At 32.8% G+C, this 19,109-nt stretch overlaps 1 protein-coding gene across 4 annotated transcripts in view; it reads left to right on the top strand.

Moving 5' to 3' along the window:
• LOC144967609 (small G protein signaling modulator 1-like) overlaps positions 1–17,539 on the top strand; it is a 41,982-nt gene extending 24,443 nt beyond the window's left edge. For all 4 annotated transcript variants that reach the window (XM_078905113.1, XM_078905115.1, XM_078905116.1 and 1 more), the window contains exons 13-25: positions 3,811–3,875; positions 5,129–5,274; positions 5,925–5,993; positions 7,451–7,687; positions 8,193–8,455; positions 8,829–9,106; positions 10,225–10,304; positions 10,604–10,728; positions 11,775–11,857; positions 12,573–12,682; positions 13,206–13,302; positions 14,250–14,417; positions 16,450–17,539. In XM_078905113.1, coding sequence (XP_078761239.1) covers positions 3,811–3,875; positions 5,129–5,274; positions 5,925–5,993; positions 7,451–7,687; positions 8,193–8,455; positions 8,829–9,106; positions 10,225–10,304; positions 10,604–10,728; positions 11,775–11,857; positions 12,573–12,682; positions 13,206–13,302; positions 14,250–14,417; positions 16,450–16,538 — 1,810 coding nt within the window. In that variant the 3' untranslated portion in view covers positions 16,539–17,539. The remainder of the gene's footprint in view (positions 1–3,810; positions 3,876–5,128; positions 5,275–5,924; positions 5,994–7,450; positions 7,688–8,192; positions 8,456–8,828; positions 9,107–10,224; positions 10,305–10,603; positions 10,729–11,774; positions 11,858–12,572; positions 12,683–13,205; positions 13,303–14,249; positions 14,418–16,449) is intronic.
• The last annotated feature ends 1,570 nt before the right edge of the window (positions 17,540–19,109 follow it).

The raw sequence follows: 19,109 nt of genomic DNA, 5'->3' as shown, positions 1-19,109 counted from the left end.
AACCTATCATTTGTCAACACAAAATTTAAAAAGTAAACTATTGAATCATTGCTACAGCCATCCATTATTGTACTTTTGAAATCGCACTAAAGAGATCAATTGTTCCCTCCAGAATTTCAGTTCCCTCACTTCTCGCCTTAGTAATTGACAGCGAACCAAATTAATTGATATGATATTTGAGATATTACAATACGATGCTAATGAAAACAAGTCTGTTACTAATTATCATCCAGCCAAGGCTGTCATCAGCCACTGTGTTGAGTTTGATTTACAGATGGTTTATATCTTTGTTTCAAGACGTGTTAACCAAATACAATAAAGAATAAAAGTGGCTGAAGGTAACCATAATCTAATGAGGTGGAATTTACTGTACAATCATTATCATTTTTCTTATTTTATTCTTTTACATCTTGTTTTTTTATGTGTTTTTTTTTGTTCAATTTTTATTTATCAAATATTTTTGTGTCTTTTGTGAATGATTACAATTTTCATTTATTTATTGTGTGTTTTTTATTGATGTTCTTTGTTTTTTCTTCAAGTTTTAGTCATTTAATTATTCCAACCTTAATATAACAGTGGACTTTGTAGGCAATGCCGGCAATATGCTGAAAATACAATACATGATTGTCTTCTTCACAGAGTTGCTCTTTTATAAAAGAATAAACAAGCAGATATCCCTTTTCTGGATAAATAGCTTTTGTAAATTAGACACTCTAACACTTGAATGTGAGTCACTTCTTACAATTCCACTGTGCATAACACATCTGATCTATTGGTCATTCCTGACCTCCCATAGTGGGCAGGGGGGGGGGGTACGTAATGTGTCTTCTATCCCCCTATATCTGTTTTCCAACTTGCTTTCTGTCTTTGTCTTGGAATGAGATTACTTGGTTTTGTCCTGGCCCTGAACGGATACCCTGGCTGAAAGGGAAACAGTCAAATGTATCGTTAGTTTTGAGAGATGATATTTTTCCTTTGTAAATCAACTCTCTGTTATGCACTGTATTATGTTTTGTTTACATATTATATATGATTTGTATATATTTGAGTGTGTTCCTCTTAGTGGGGACCTGTGCTTCTGTCTGGATTAGACTTTTAGGTGATCTCAAACTAAGTTTTGATACTGTGCTCTTGGAATCTACATCTGATTCCTATTTGAACCAATTTCCCATTGTCTTCCCTTTACTTAGGTGCTTTAATTTTAATTGTCATTCTACAACTTTTTACTATCCCATTTTCGTCCTTTTTACTGGCGCTGATATGACCTAAATGTTTTGCAAGCACCGTAAAACCCTCAAAAACAAAACAAACAAACAATCTATTGGTCACAGTGAGAGAGTTTTGGACACAATTATCAGTTTGAAAATCCAACTTTCATCAGGCAGAATTGCTGACAAGTCAAAAGAGCTATGTCTATTGCAAGCTGGAGACTCCTCACCATTCACATATCATGACAGCTGTAAAAAAGGTGTTTTCTTCTATCTAAAAACCAGATGGTCTTGACATGTGTGCCGATTTGTATGCCACATAGCTTGATGGGATTGATTAACAATCGCAATGCTGTGCAAACTACTTCTAATCTGCATCATTGATGAATCAATTTATGAGTGACCTCCCCCCCCCCTCCCCTCCCCCAACTTTAACGCTGATTTTGTTTTCTTGGGTGGTAACAAACTTTTAGGTCCTAAGCATCAAGTAACCCTTCCCGTACCAATTAACATCATTTTATGGTTATGTACATGAATTGAGAAATTGTCACGAAAAATCTTGAAAATCAACTTAAACATGTTTTCCATTTTTGTGATTTTATGAACAGAGGCTGCTATACTTTATAAAGTCATATGGGTTTTTTTTAAGATTATGATGTAGTATTGGTGTGCATGGTATGGTTTTATTATTTGTCATGAAACAAAATAAATAGTTGCAATCCCTCTATAATGAATAACATGCGGCAGAATAAGAAAGAATTTATTGTTTATTCTAGGACATTACGTCTAGATTAAACTCTTTTTTTTTTCAATCTTAGCATCTTTTATAATATAATTTATGATAGTTGAGTCTGATCTATTTTTCCATAGCCATGTTTCAAATATGCTCAGGCATGACCTTAAACTGTCTTAAAAACAATAAACCCTTGTAATTATCTGTAACTAGAATATTCATGGCTGTTAGAAAATTGCAAACCTTTCATATTAAAAACATAAACTTAAATATGTGAAATTAGACTTGAAAACAACAAATTTGTTATGTCTTGAAAGAATTGCAACCAAAGTCCTGACTCCAGGTTTTCCTTTTTTGCATGTGCATGCACATGTACACAAACAAACACGCGCACACACTCTCACAATCATACACAAAAATCTTTATGAAGATATAATTTTGGTATCCCAATCAACAAATTCTTCAGTTGTAATGATGCAGTGCCAATGTCTTTGTCATATTTATGTGCTGTCATTATGTTTTCATCCATCTATGGAATTTTTTATTCCATACAGAGACTGCAGTCATGTTGTGTTTTTTGTTTGCTTGTTTATTTATTATTTTTTTTATTGGGTTTTTTATTTTATGCTTTCTTTTTTTTTTTTAAATCAGTATAAAAATTCTTTCCATTTTTATTTACCTCTTTACTTATTTTATTTATTTATTTATGTTTTAGTGTTTATAAACATTTGACATGATGTTCAAACTGCATTTTATCACCCCATCATCCCCCCTCGCCTTACTTAACTTGGCATGCTTAATGACTTAGTTACTAGATAAACGTGATTTAGTATCATGTTTCAAAACTTGTCTTTTCACATTCAATTTATCGAAATATTATAACCAATTAAGCTAAGCCACATTCTGGTTTGTAAATAGTAGAAAACCCCTCACCTGTTCTCAATCTAATCAATTCATAATTTTTTATTTTTTTTAAATTTTAATTATTATTATTATTATTATTATTATTATTATTATTATTATTATTATTATTATTATAATTTCTTTTCGAACATATTATAAATAGAAGGAAAAAAATGAAAATATCCATTTTTAACAAAAGGGAAAATAACCTAATAATGCTGTAGCCGTGCGATTTTATTGGATTTGGAAAACTGAAGACTTATGAATGCTAAAACTTTCCTCCCAAGAAAAACATAATATAAAAGAAAAAAACAAACAACAAAAAATCCATGGAAAACAATGATCTGTTTTGAAAATAAAACTTAACTTTGCAATACAATTAATGATATTGTTTCAGTTAACAATACTGCTAAATTTGCATCATTACTAACTTCCCTCATCTAAATGCCATTTTGCTTACTCGTGTCTGCTGTATATAGATTTCATTCATTCAAATTTATTGAATTGAATTGATAATAAAACTTTGCAAATCATGATAAGTCTGTCTATCAAGTTTTGATATTCTACTTTCAATTGAAAATCTGTACCTGGCAATGACAATCTAATGCTTTTCTAATTAGAAAAAAAAATGCCAATCAGGTTGAATTCTGAAAGGTGTAGACTTTTCCCCGTTACATATGACAACACTAACAGTACAAAGGATGCAATTGACTTTAATGGCAAAGTGAAATGATTTAGTCCTCACTGTCAAATATATGATGGCATTGAAGTACAAATTAAACTATGAAGCTATTTTTTACTGCTACAAATCCATAAAAAAAGAGCTACATTTAAAAAAAAATTACTTCTCTTTTTATTATTTTTTAAAACGTTTTTTGCTCTACAGTTAGGACAACTACCCTATTTCTGATATCTAAAATCTTAGATTACATTCACAGATAATTAATTTGTGTCATTTTAATTCAGGAATCATATCAAACTGTTGTGTGACACTATGACAAAGCAAATTATTTCAAGAGCATTCTATGGCTGTAAGTATCCAGGTCTTCTGAAATAAGTTTTGTATTTAAAATTTAAATATTATCTTTCACACCTGGTATAAATAAACCGTTGATGTGTGTTTCATATCATGATGGATAATAAAATTTAAGCCTATTTTTAAAAAATATAAGATATCCGTTCCAGGGGTCCCGATGGAGCACTCGCTTCACACTCAAAGGGACCAAGATTGATCCTGGATGAAGTAGATTCTTTTTTCTAACCCCCTTGTCCACCCAACAATGGTTTGGTAGCTGGGACTATTAGATCTGGTGGAACGTACTTTGCAATAGATGAGTGTCCTATTTAAAGGGTAGCAAGCAATTGCCATTGTCCCTTTCATACTATAGAATTTGGGTAAACTCTGGCTCCGTGAGATTTATTTTTCGCTAAGGAAGATTTTTATTGAAAAACAATTATCAAGTGTGAATTTTCATAAAGTGTAATACCCACTAAATGAATATTTCAACTGCTGTTTATTTTATCTGCACTCGTTGCATTTCATTATATATTTCAGCAATATATGTTATAATGAGTCAGCTCCATTCTGTGATCTGACCTGAATACTAAGTAGCCATGAGCTATGGAGAAACATATTGAACAAATACGAGTTAAAGAAATAGGGTTTTGAGCCCAAAAAGTTCGGTGTAAAGAATTTTGTTCTTTTTTTGGAGCTGTAATTCTCATTTTTCGCTTATTTTTGTTCAATATTTTATTGAGATCTGAAATTTTACTTTCCGTAAATTTCAGTCGCTGTAATGTACTTGAACTGTCAACTTTTATTGGGGATTGAAAGAGACCTACTACCAAACACCAACCTGTTTTGTGGTGGTGAATACCTCGGATGTCAGTGTAGTTTTTTTGTGGAGAAGTCTTCTCTTTCTCTTAGCAAAGTCGAGGTTGTTGTATCAGCTAGGTTCCGATTCTATTCTCACGCACTGCAAGATGTTTCTTATCATCATCAATGTAGCCATACATTTACTTTTCTGGTCAGTCAGAAAAAGGATGACTGTCATACAACTAATTTCATTTATTTCTTTTTGTGAAGGATTTGTTTATACCACTACCCAATTAAGATGGAACCCGATCATTCATGGATTCATTCATTTGTTTGTGTTTTGTTTTTACTGTAGGACAAGCGAGTGAGATAATATATGGGAGAATTGTAGGTAGAAATCTTAATTGCTATAATCTGATAAATCGTTAGTTTTTCTTTGACTAATATGGTAACTTTATACATTTGTAGGGCTGGCACATTGCCGACACTTGAAGACTGTGAGAACTCACTTGTCAGGTCTGGTCTACCATGCGATTGTAGCTGAAAATGCACCTGAAGACTCAGCCCTTGGATTGACTACAGAGATCTGGAATCAATTGTGTGTCAATGGGGTGGTGAGTTATTTAATCTGATGTGCTACTCGTCCAAATCTAGTATAAATAAAAAAGAAGTCGAAGCAGAGTCTCCCTGTTTTGTATTTTTTAATATTTTTTATTTTTTTTATTTATTTTTTTTGGGGGGGGGGGGGGGTAATTTCTTTGTGTTTAACTGTAGAGGATACAGTTTTATAATCTTACTGGATACCTTTATGTAATCTTGCCCTGTGCTCAGAGGGCACCATCATTTCTTATAGTAGGGATTGTTACCCACATTTGTGATAGTCTTGGATGTCGTGATGACTTTTCACATATGAGAAAAATAAAGTTTTAAACATTTAAAAAAAAATTTCAATTCCATTATACTGAAATACCTTTAACTTTGTTTCTATTACAGATATTTAGAAATTCTAAACTGTGCTTTACCCATAAAAGATTTTTCTTAATATTTGCATAAATTTTTTCACCATGTGACTCTTTTTGTCAGGACACCACACTCAGTCTTATCTTAGAGTGCTTTTAGAGTAGAAATGCCATTGTGAAATAAATTGAAAGTAGTTGGAGATAAGATGTTACTTTAGTGCTGATTTTTTCCCCCCATTCTAACCTGATTAACTGTGTTCCTGAATGGAAAAATTTAACTGTTATTTTCATTTATCTAATCACAGGTAACCAATTCTTCTGAAGTTTACCGCTTGGTCTATTATGGAGGGGTTGCTCCTGAATTGCGGGCTGAGGTAATTTTAATTTATCAGTCTGGGTGGGGATCCTGACCTCCATAGTGGGCACGGACGTACATGCTGTGTCTTCTATCCCCCAATACCCGTTTTCCAATTGTTTCCTGTCATTGTCTTGGAATGAGATTACTTAGTGCTGTCCTGACCCTTGCCAGACTTCCTTGGCTGGGAGGGAAACAGTCGAATGTATAGTTATAGTTTTGGGAGATGATATTTTTTTCCTTGTAAATCATCTCTCTGTTGTGCATTTTATTATGTTTAGTTTACATATTATATTAAATGATTGGTAAACATTTGAGTGTATCCCTCTTAGTGGGGACCTGTGCTTGTGTCTCGATGAGACTTTTAGGTGATCTCAAACTGAGTACTTTGATAGTTTGCTCTTGGAATCTACATCTGTTCCCTATTTGAACCAATTCCCCTTTGTCTCACCTTTTCTTTTGTGCTTTACTTGAAATTCTAGAACTTTTTATTATCCCATTTTCTTCCTTTTTACAGGCGCTGATATGACCTTAATGTGTTGCAAGCGCCTTAAAACCCTTAAAAACAAAAACAAAAACAATTTATCAGTTTTAAATGGATGATTTGTTTGCTGTTTTTCACTTATGAAATCTTGATAATTGATAAAATAGGTGAATTTTATTTCTAATGCTTCTTATCTCAAATAAAATGCTGGTTCATGAAGCAGGACAGAAGATGGCTGACACTAAAAGCCATGGTCATCAATCATGAACACAAGTCCATGTGTTCATTAATGGGTTATTGTTCTCCTATTTTTAGAAGTACAAAATTTAAACTTGAATTTCAATGGTTAATACTTTAGCTTGACCCTTCATCTCGATTGTGGACAGTGTGCAACCTTTTAACTAGCAAGTAAAGCTAGGATCACCTCCCCACCCCCCACCCCTCACTCTTCCCCCACCCACGTGCCAACAAGGGATTTGAGAGTTGATTTTAATCAGACAAAGAGAGAGTTTTTAACTATTCGTGTGTAGGTTGTAGAACTTTCATTGCCTGCATTGCATGTATTATAATCTAACACACACACAAGCAACAATAGATGATAATTGGCTTTTATTGACGTAATCGACTGTTTGACGCTAGGTGACTGAAGTCTTGTTTGCCTAGGCTTTCACAGTGATGATAGGCAATATCATTAATTTTTTTTAATTGTAAAAGCTCTTCGTTGATAAAATATTCAACTTTTAGAAAATATGTTAATTATTTAAATACAAAGAAGATCAATTTTTGTGACAGTTAATGCATGAACTGTTCCATTCTTCTAGTGAGTTGCCATTACCTCATTGATTTCCAGTAGTCACGTAAGACTTAATTCAGTTAACACTGTTAATCTCTCAATTCTGAACTCCAAACTCCATTCAATTCATCTACTTCATTCTGACATAATAATGATTGACACTTTGGGTAACATATGACCCTTATTTATTTGACACCAGGTTTGGCCCTATCTGCTGGGACATTATCAGTTTGGCAGTACCCCAGATGAAAGAGATAGTCTAAAGCTAGCAGCTTATACAGAGTATGAGAGAGTGATGTCGGAATGGTTGGCCGTGGAGGCCATTATCAGACAAAGGGACAAGGAAGCTGTAGCTGCAAACCTGGCCAAATTGTCTCAAGAAAGCAATGATGGCATTATTCCTCTGGTTCGAAAGGACTCCAGTCTCAGCAATGAAGTGAGTCACATTTTTAGTACAGAAATTTATGTTTATTTTTGTTAAATTATTATTATGTAGATGATTTCTGTTCTATTTTTTGGGCCTTTTATAATTTCCACTGCATTTATCCTCCCTTTTCTTTGTGACGTTCTGTCTATGACCTGAAATGAGATTTATTTGATTTTGTCTAGGCCCAGGTCAGGATTCTTAGCTTTGATGGAGTCTATCAGATATGAGGGTGTAGTTTTTTGGGGTTTTTTTCTCTGAGAGCTGATATCTCTGTGGGGATGTGTATTGCAAACCACCCAAGTTTGGTAGACTTTAAATGTCATTACGCTGGACAAACAAGTTCATTTTGTTTGGCTCTACTTATTTTCTCTCCTCGAACTAGTCCCCCTTATCAAACTTTTTAATTTGTGCCTATGATCCAAAAATGGAGCAATAGCTTAATTACTTTAGATATATGTTATTTACATCGTTTGGGAAAATAATCATACTTGTTTTGTTTACTCTTTTTTAAAAGGTTTTCGTGTCGTTTGATTCAGAAGAGTACTCACGTCCAGAAACTGTTTTAGAAGAAAGTTCAACTGCCCAAACTACACCGACATCTGATCGTAAAACAAGCATGGAGCTGTCCATCACATCAGTGACAGCAGAGAAGTCAGTAGGAATAGACACCCCATCCAGATTACTCATCAAAAATAACTCCATTCAGGAAAGCCCTGATGATGGCATTGCTGATACAACTACAAGGGTAGGCCCTACCAGTATCGACACGGACCACAGGTAAATTTACTTTCTTTCATTGTTTGTCATGTGTTGTGATTGAAGGTCTTTTAAAATTTTACAGTTATGCAATGACTATCCTATACGGATAAGGTGTTTATATAAAAAAACATTTTTTATTGTATAAAGATGAATAAAATCATCTTCAAATATTAACAACATACTTAACTGGAACCCTTCTTCAGCCAACAACAACAAGAATTAAAATGATAATACATCACATAAAATCCTTACAGCTATAAATACACATATATATTCATTTAAATTGCTTTTTTCTTCACTTTCTTTATTTTAAAAAATTTAGAAATACTTACTATGTGAATTTAGCATGTTATGGTAAATGCCAATCCTCCTTGATAAATGATCTCTCCAGCCGATCCAAGACAGACTCTATAGGTGACTCAGGCATTCTCACACCCCTCACTCCAAGGTCCCTGCCTACTGATGTGACCGACCGCTTGTCCATGACTGCTAAACTCTCTGTTGACAGTGCTGTTGTTGATGAGGAATCCTCTACATCATCCTGCTCTCGTCCCAAGATGGGCTCGTCATCTGACAGGGAAAGGGAATGGGAGGTGGAGGAAGAGACATCGTTACCATCACATGCCAGTACAAAAATTGCATTTGAAGGAAAGATGGGGCAGGACTTGGGTAAGAAATTTGATTTACGTCTGGGGTTTTCTTTATGTTGTAATGCTTAGAAGATGAGGCCATTGTGTATTTTATCATGCTTAAATCAACATTATACTTAAATAATCAACATGCTTCACACAAACATGTGGCAGAAAAGTAATCCAACTTGAGTTCTGCATTCAAAAAGACAACTCTGGGGTCAAGTGTGTGTATAAAATTTCCATATTTTAATAATTGCAAGATTTTCCCTCAAGTTTGAATGGATTTACTGATGAAGAAGATAACTTTTTCAAAATATCAGCGAGTTGAGAAAATCTGTTCTTTGCTTGAACTGGCTAAACACACTGAAATCGAACCAGTATCTGAAGCTGTAAAGAGGAGAAGGTGGAAATGGACTGGACATGTCCTCAGAATGGGATCTGAGTGACATTCCCAGGATAGCCCTCAGGTGGACCCCCCAGGGAATGAAAAGAAGGGGCTGCCCGCTGGAGACCTGGAGGAGGAGTATGAAAGAGCTAGTGGCTGGTCTTGGGGACAGACATACCTACCTATTATTACGGAACGTCCGTAATTGGTATGGAAGTGTAAGGACAATTATGGACTTACGGAAATAAATATTACTGATACAAATGGTTGCAATATGCTACAATAAAAAATCTCAATGCTAGGAAAAGACAATGGTGTGATAGCTTTTTGTAAGGAAAAGAACCCCAATATTATTTTATCAGGCTGTCCTCTATATAACATGGTAACTTTATTTTACATATATAAAAGGGTGTATCTATCATTATTTTTGTTTACTGAAATTTGACCATTAATTACTGATGAATTTTGTATTACTTAGTGAATTTGAAATTTTCAAGTAGGCAGGTATGGCCTCCAACCGAGAAAGATAGCGTTCCACCATGTCAGGCTTATATGCTGATCAAGCACTAAGAGAATAAGTGAAGTGAAGTACTTTTTTTCAGGAAACATTTATTTTGAGGCGCCCATCTCTAGTTTTTAAATCTTTGATATCCATTTCAGTGTAAGCCTTATTTATTTTTCATAATGTTTAATCTTTTGAAATCTTTATGTTATTAACATAATTGTTGTTTTTGATTTGATTTTTTTCACTTTCACAATGCTTTCGATAGAAGTCAGTAGGCACTTGTCAGCAAGCAAAGAAAGTCTATTATCTCCAGCATCCCCTGCCTCAAATGGTGGCACTTATTCAGTAAGTTATAGATGATATCCTATATGTTGTATTTATGTGTTGTCTGTCATTTCAATTTTTTGAATGTTAAAGGGCTGTTAAAAATTGATTTTAAAATATCCAATATGTATGACATGTCATTTTTTGTCGCATAGAAATTATACAAAAGTTTTGAATTTTGCTAAAGCTTCGAGTATAAGGGTGTCAAGGGATGATATCTAAATGCAAATATGGTAGATAGATTGATGGAGTTTATTTTGCTAGATTACTGTTTTTTGGAAAACCCCTTCATCTTTCATATTTCTGTTTTAAAATTTCAGGCAGAGCTGTTGGACAGCGTTGCTTTGAATTTACACAGAATTGACAAGGATGTTCAGAGATGTGACCGCAATTATCATTACTTCACACCTGATAATCTTGAAAAACTTCGCAATGTGATATGCACGTAAGCTGTTAACAAATTTATTGTTCTTCTTAATCAGCTTGTTTGAATGGACATATAAAAGTTTTGAATAATTTATTATAGATACAGATATTTCAAAGTAAAAGCTCTGACAATTTACTAGCTTGTTATTGACATGAAATAGAATTTTGCCATGTTAATTCACCCCTCTGAAGAAGTCTCCATGTAAGATCATAGTTATGATCTTCTGGAATAAAGTAAGTTGACGACAGACTGCTCTTTGTTGTTGATTTTAGACTACCAGTTGGGTGATTGGATCTCACTAAATTCCATTAATCAGATGATAAATGTTTAAGGTTACAAAACTCGTTAAGTCGATTTTTCTCCTTTTTGAGATTTTCCATCCATGAGATAAATTGAAATGTAAATTTTATTTTAAGCATCAATAGATACAAGAATTTCCCTAGATTTGTTAGAATTTGAAGTTTAAATTTGATAAAATGATAGACCGAATGAGAAATTTTAAGGGAAATAATCCTCAATATCTCAAAATGGGGAAAAAGGAGTTATGGAGTTTTGGAAAACCTCTTCAAATAGTTTTGTATGTTGGTGCAGTTGATCTGGTGGCACGACTGGTGTGTATTTTTTTCAATACATACCATCAATCTTTTCAATCCAGCCTAACAAAGAAAGCATTTAACAATGAACAAGCAGTTCATCTTATCTTGTCTCTTGATGACCCTGCTGTTAGCCTGAGACAACTATAATTTAGTGGTTGATTATCATATCTTTTAAAAGTCATGCACAAAAATGAATATGACAGCTTCAAAACAGAACAAAATATTAAACACAGAAGGTTTTGGGTTCAAAACCCTTCCTCAGCCAATAACAAAAGCAATTGAAATGCTAATATATCAGGTTTGATCCAGATAAACGGCTGAAAATAACTTTGTAAAACATTAAAGTTTTAATTGTTATTGTTCTCATTTGAAGCTGTCATATTCATTTTTGTAATGACTTTTCACAATCCACATCTTCTAGTAGCTTTGTTGTAACATTTTCTTTCCTTTCCAATATGACAATTTCAGGTATGTATGGCAACACTTAGACGTGGGTTATGTCCAGGGCATGTGTGACCTAGTGGCTCCCCTCCTCGTTATATTTGATAATGGTAATTCTCTCAAACCTAACTCAGAATGCTTAAGAAATTATTATTATCATTTTAGTAATTTATTCAGTATGCTTGGTTTTAAGCGAATGTTTTTTTTATTGTTGTTAAATTTTTAAATTAAAAATAAAAATTACTCCCTTCCGGCATGGCATCATTATATACAGTGACCTAGGGATTCCATGAAGGAATATAGATAATCCATCAAACAAGATGTCTGATGTCAACAGGAATCGTCCATGTTGTCCAAAGTATTAGATTTGTAATTGTGAAAAATTCATCCTTCTAATCCAACTAGTTTTTTTAGACAGAGACAACGCTGTTAACGGCCAGTTACTGATTTTACACCTGACTGCAGTGAGAGAATGTGAGTAAAGAGCCTTCTCCAAGGACTCAACTATGCACTGAGCAAGGCTCAAACCCAGGACCTTCCAATCCGAAAGCGAGTGTCATACCACAAGACCACATAGCCGCACAGCCATCATGTCTTGTCCACCATGTTAAGTGTTGTGGAACCCTTGTAAAGTAAATCACTATGAGCATGTTTAGTAGATATTGTGCTAAACAAATGCACAAGTTTATAAACGCTTGAGTTTATTGCTCACTGCACCTTTTAACCATAAACCACTTTTTTTTTATTGCTTAGCATTTAATTGAAATTATTCATTATTGTAATTTCGTGTTAAAAACTTGTAATAAATTTTTCTGTATTTTTCAGAATCTTTGGCTTTCAGTTGTTTTTGTCAATTGATGAAAAGAATGAGCTGCAACTTTCCACATGGTGGTGCCATGGATACACATTTTGCCAATATGCGCTCTCTAATTCAGGTGCACTTACTTATGAATATATCAGTCACAGTGGGTGGAGACGATGATGATGATGACGATGATTATTTTTATTATTATTATTATTATTATTATTATTATTATTATTATTATTATTATTATTATTATTATTATTACTATTATTATTATTATTATTATTATTATTATTATTATTATTATTATTATTATTATTATTATTATTATTATTATTATTTTATTATTTTTATTATTATTATTATTATTAATTATTATATATTATTACTATTATTATTATTATTATTATTATTATTATTATTATTATTATTATTATTATTATTATTATTATTATTATTATTATTATTATTATTATTACTAAATCACATTGAAATTCTCCCATCTTATCTTCATATCAACCTTGATTGAATTCTTTTCAAATATTCTGATCATGGAATTGACTCTCATATTCTCAAATAAGTAATATCTGTTAAAAATATTTTATGCATTATGGGTTTACTTTATACTCTGATATTAATTTGATCTACCTCAGATTTTGGATTCAGAGTTATTTGAGCACATGCATCAACATGGTGATTACACACACTTCTACTTCTGCTACCGTTGGTTCTTACTGGACTTCAAAAGAGGTGAAATTTGTGGCTGTAGCAGTTCTTGTTATTGCAATGATTGTTTTCATTGTTGCAGTTGGTATTGTTGTTATTTTGTTGTTTTATTTTTGGTTTTGGTTTTTGTTTGTGTTAAATTGCTCCATGAATTTACTTTGTCTAAAACGAATTTGATCGAAATCTGTTATTGATGCCTAGATATTTTTTCTATTAAAAGCTGATCGTGGAGCATTTAACTCTTGAATATATATGAGATAAAGATATGAAAATGTGTGTATGAAAGAATGCCAGACATAGCAAGAAAGGAAAATACAAGAAAATAAACCATCCCAAAATGTCAGCCTGCCTCGATTAGCAGTTGACACATGCTGATTATTTGGGATGGTTTATTTTGTTTTTCTTGCATTTTCCTTTCTTGCTTTGTCTGGCACTGTTTCATACACACATTTTCAGATCTTTATCTTACACCAGTGCCTGCTCCTTAATACGTCACTTTGATCGTCTCAAAAGGGTTATAAGTTAGGATGAATCTGATACTTAAAATTTATTTCTGTTCTTGATTTTTTTAAAATATGAGTCAATTTTGATGCCTTCATTTAGGAGAATGAATTTTGTCTCTTAAGCTTTAGAGCAGTGATGTTTTTTTTTCTCTCCTGTAGAATTTTGTCAAGGTAGTTACATGGTTAGAAAAAAAGATCTGAAAAAGTATGTATGAAGCAGAGCCAGACAAAACAAGAAAGAAAAATACAAGAAAAAAAAGCCATCTTGAAAAAAGTAGTCCTCCCTAGTCGAGAAAAACTGATTTTTGGAGGATGTTTTTTTTCTTGCATTTTCCTTTCTTGCTTTGTCTGGCACCGTTTTATACACACTTATTCAGATCTTTATCTTACTCCAGTGCCTGCTCCCCAATATGTCACTTTGATATTTGGTTAAAGAATGACACTATGGATATATGGATTTTCCTACAGAGCTGGTATACAGTGACATCTTCTCTGTTTGGGAAACCATTTGGGCTGCTCGTCACAAGTCTTCAAGTCACTTTGTCCTCTTTATTGCCCTGGCATTGGTCCAAGTGTATCGAGATATTATCTTAGACAACAACATGGACTTTACAGATATCATCAAGTTCTTCAATGGTAAATAGATAGATAGATAGATTCATATGAACATTTATATAGCACATTTTTATGGATTTACCATGCCGAATGTGCCTCACAATGTTTCATGTATTCCCCCAGCAGTGGAACCATTATTTCATTTCATATTTTCATATAGTACCATTTTTTCTGTTAGGCATCCTTTTTGTACTAATACTCTTACAATATATGCCACTTCTTATAGCCAGGTACTCATTCACACCTTAGCTGAGTTGTGTAAAGTGCCTTACCCAAAGCCACAACAATGAGATCAGAATTTTCCTGCGATCATGGTTACCAGTCCAGCAACTAGCCATGCTTAACACTGCTTGACTTTTGTAACAAAACAAGACACCATTACTGCTGAACCACTGAGCCACACATGAAGCATTTTACATTACATGCTCCATTTGCTAATGCATGGTGTTTTTCTCTTCTTTTGTTTTTATCTGGGTGGATAAATATAGCTATGGTTAAAAATTCCGATAGTTTGGTATGTAGAGCACTCACTTCACATGCAAAGGGTGCAAAGGGTCAATCTTGGGTGAAGTCGAATTTTTTTTTTCTGTCATCTAGCAGTTGGTAGCTTGTTGGGTCTGTTAGAGCTGGAGGGAAATTACTTTGCAATAGACTGGTCAAAGGGTAGCAACCAATTCCTTTTGTGTGTTTAATGCTCTAGAACTTGGGAAAGCTTCAATTCCATGAACCTCATGACTCTGAAGGATTACTATGAAAGCAGTATTTGATTCTAATAAGTGCCAGAAGCATCATGACATTTATTTTAGATCAAAATCAAATATGACATAGTATGCGTTACTTCTATGACTGGAATCAGATACTGATTGCCTTTGGTCCCATTCTGTCAATACAGGCAGTGTCGTTCAAGGGGTTGAGCTAAAATTCATGATCAGTAATGAATATAACATCTTCAAAATAGAACAAAATTCTAAACACGGAACATTTCTGGCTCAAATCCCTTCTTCAGCCATTAACAAAAGCAGTTGATATGCTAATACATCACATTAAATCCAGATCAATAACAGAAAATAATTTTTCACTCCTTGTATTTTCCGTCTAGATGTGCCATCTATTTGGATTTAATGTGAATCATTAACATTTTAACTATTTTTTTTATTGACTAAAGAAGGGTTTTTTAAGCATGAAAAGTTCTGTTATTTTATTGTACATGACATTTTACAGTCAACAGATTCTAGCAGCTACATATTCAGCTAAAATCAATGTACTTCACATTGGTCTCCATAGTTAGAACCATACACTGATGATTATGTACTTTCAATTATTGGATTAATAGGAGAAGGATTGAAGCTTAGGGATAATATTGAATGTGTTGTCTTTAGTCATGTTTTATTATCATCCATCGTGGCTTGTACTCTTGAGCACGTTGATGGTTAGCTGTCTCCATATATCACGATCCTCTGCATGAAGTCTGCATTGCTGTTAAATCACTATTGGTCATTCGTAGGTTATTGAAATATGTCATTCTCTGTTTTCCTCTAGCTCTCTTTCCTTTGATCATCCCAGATGTTACCAACTTTTCTATTCCATCTCTTATCCACACATGTCCCAGAAACCATAACTGCCTCTTTCTGATGGTATATCTATCAATATTCTTCCTTTTCTCACCTTCGCCAACACTTACTCGTTTGTATTCTTTTCAGTCCATGATAACCTCAACATTCTTCTATATATCCACTTTTTAAATGCCTCTCACCTCCTAGTACATTCTTTGTTTTCTAGAAAACAAAAAGTTCCTTAATAAAAAATACTATTGAAAAAGTGAAAATGGAAAGACTTAGAGGGGAAATAGTATTAAAAATGGACTTTAGGGTGCAAATCCTTCGTCAGTAAAAGCTTTGAAAGGATTGCACCTGAAATGTCCATTGTTTGCGCTATTTCCTCCTGAAGTCTTTCCATTTTCACCTTTTCATGAGCATTTTTACCATTCCAGGCTTCTGGCAGCTCCCACAGTTCTATACTTAAATTTTTTGTTTATTGTCTGTTTTCATTTTAGAAATGGCAGAGCATCACAACGCCAAGCAAGTATTAAAGATTGCAAGGGAGCTTGTTCTTCGACTCCAAACCCTGATAGACAACAAATAAAGTCTTTGTTAAGGAATAAACATATTGACATCCATACATACATATATGCATTTGACAACATCAAGTTTAAAGCAATGAGATTGGACAGACATTTGTGTGGTGTACATATCTTGGCAGCTGGAATCAAGTTTGATTTGTTCCATTTTTGTTCATTTATTTAGCATTGATAACTGTACAAGCTGTGGGGTAAACTAGATTTTATATTTTAAGTATGAATTTTATAATTTCTTAGGCGAGAGAATAGAAAATGTGGAAAGAAACCGGGGAGCACAAGTTGAATTGCTGTAAAATATGTATAAAAATGAGTTGAGTCAAGATATTGTATTGAAATATGAAGTTATATATTATGCTTTGATTTGTTTACCAAAATGCAAGCTGTGACTTGTTTACATGTTGTATTTCCAAATGTTTAGTGACCTGCATTTGTGATCTTGTGCTGTGATGAATTAATTGCAATATTACATTTATACCATTTTCCATATAATAATTTATTGCATTTCAATCAAATCTGATATCATGACATATGTATCAGAATGGCTAATTAGGGAGCAGTGTGGAATAAAAATATGAAAATGTTTGTGTAAACAAAGCAGTAAGAGAGGTACAAGAAAGATAAAAAAATCAGCCTATAGAAGCAGGATGATTGTATTTTTTTTTCTGCTTTGGCACTTTTTCATACAAACCTTTTCAGATTTTTGACATATCAGAACTCGTCTTTTCTTCAATATAGATCATATTTATTTTAAGAAGGTTGCAACACAGATAAAACATTGTACAGACTTTTAAATAGTTCACCACAAAAGCAAATACGGATAGGATATGCATCAATAGGATAGACATCATTATATCTGCAGCCATATATAGATCAAGGCTTTTTGATAAATTTTACTTTTAAAAAAGCAACAACACCAAAAGATTTTTTTTTAATTTAAAAACTTGAGCATTTATATAGCACAATATCCACTTAAAATGCTCAAAAAGTGTTTTACAAAGGATCCCAAGCCAACGGAATACTTAACATGTCGGACGAGACACTAAATACGACAACTACCAAAAAAAATAGCACTACAAATAAAAGACCATTCCGAAATCCTCGTAATGTCTACAAAAACTGTCTTAGCCGTTGTTCATAATATATATATATATATATATATATATATATATATATATTATATATATATTATATATATATATATATAATAAACAACGGCAATATATATATAGTTTTTGTAGACATTACGAGGATTTCGGAATGGTCTTTTATTTGTAGTGCTGGTTTTTTTTGGTAGTTGTCGTATTTAGTGTCTCGTCCGACATGTTAAGTATTGCCGTTGGCTCGGGATATATAAATCTTTATCGATGAAATATAAGAAACCTTTTTCAAAATTAAATATGACCTGCATGTTAATGTGAAAATGAAAAATCAAAAACGAAACAACAACAACCATTGGAATCTGCTTGATTGGAATATTGCACAGAGATCATTCCAATTAAGTGGCATTCCAAGTAACCGATTCCAAGGATGGCCTTTTGTAATTAAAGTTCAAGTTCAAGAGTTTATTTAGGCCTTTTCTGGCCATAAAAATTAATTTTTCTCTAAATAGATTATATCAACAACAACAACAGCAGCAATAACAATAATAAGGATGATAATAACAATATAATAACGATATGATGATGATGTCAAATGCACGAAGTCTGGCAAATTTTGATATCAGTGATAAGACACAAACAATAGCTTTGATGTGTGTACAATTTGACTGAACCAAGTTATTTGTCTATAAGCTCAAGATTATATCATTTTTAATCCAGTCATCAAATTTGTTTATATTTTTACTTTTATTTGGTCAATTGTTTTTTGTTTTTTTGTTGTTTTGTTTTATTGTTTTTTCAAATAAAGTTGGAAATTTTTTTGATTAATCAATATCAATTAAATGTTGTTGGTGCCAATTAACTAGTAGAAATTATATTGTGAAAATTTCTAAATAGATTGCTCCAATTATCAGCTTAATCCGTATTTAAATGGCATGGATTTGTCCGTATTATATATCAAGACTTATAAAAGATTTAGTCTCGAGCTCAAAACCCAATGTAATATCATCAACACCACAACTATCATCATCATTATCATCTTCATCGCCATCACCATCACCACTCAAGGAGCATAAGAATTAGTTTAGAGAACTTCATACATGATTCCATATCACAAGAATGACTTGTACATACACACAGAAATGAAAAGGCAATGTACATTTGTTTTATTTTAATTTATCCATTTTGTATAGATAGCGATAAGAAAATATAAAGGTAACTTTATTATTGAAATGATCTCAAACCTTTGGGTTTTATTTTATTAATTTTGTTGATTTGCCTACATATCGGTATTTATTGTTTGATATTGGTTCACTCATTCCACATTAGTTTTACCTAATTCTATGATATCTCTTTATAAGTACAATTTTAGGTTCTTGCCAGCCACAAAGAGATCAATACTCCCTTTTGAGACAGAAACAATGTTTGTTTTTGTTTTTAATATATTAATGATCTGAGAAAACTGAATTATTTTTTTTT

This window comes from Berghia stephanieae, chromosome 3, assembly GCF_034508935.2.
Source record: "Berghia stephanieae isolate SIO BIC M18660-M18661 chromosome 3, UCSD_Bste_1.3, whole genome shotgun sequence".
Classification (NCBI taxonomy): Eukaryota; Metazoa; Mollusca; class Gastropoda; order Nudibranchia; family Aeolidiidae; genus Berghia; species Berghia stephanieae.
This window is presented reverse-complemented; position numbering and strand designations above follow the sequence as displayed.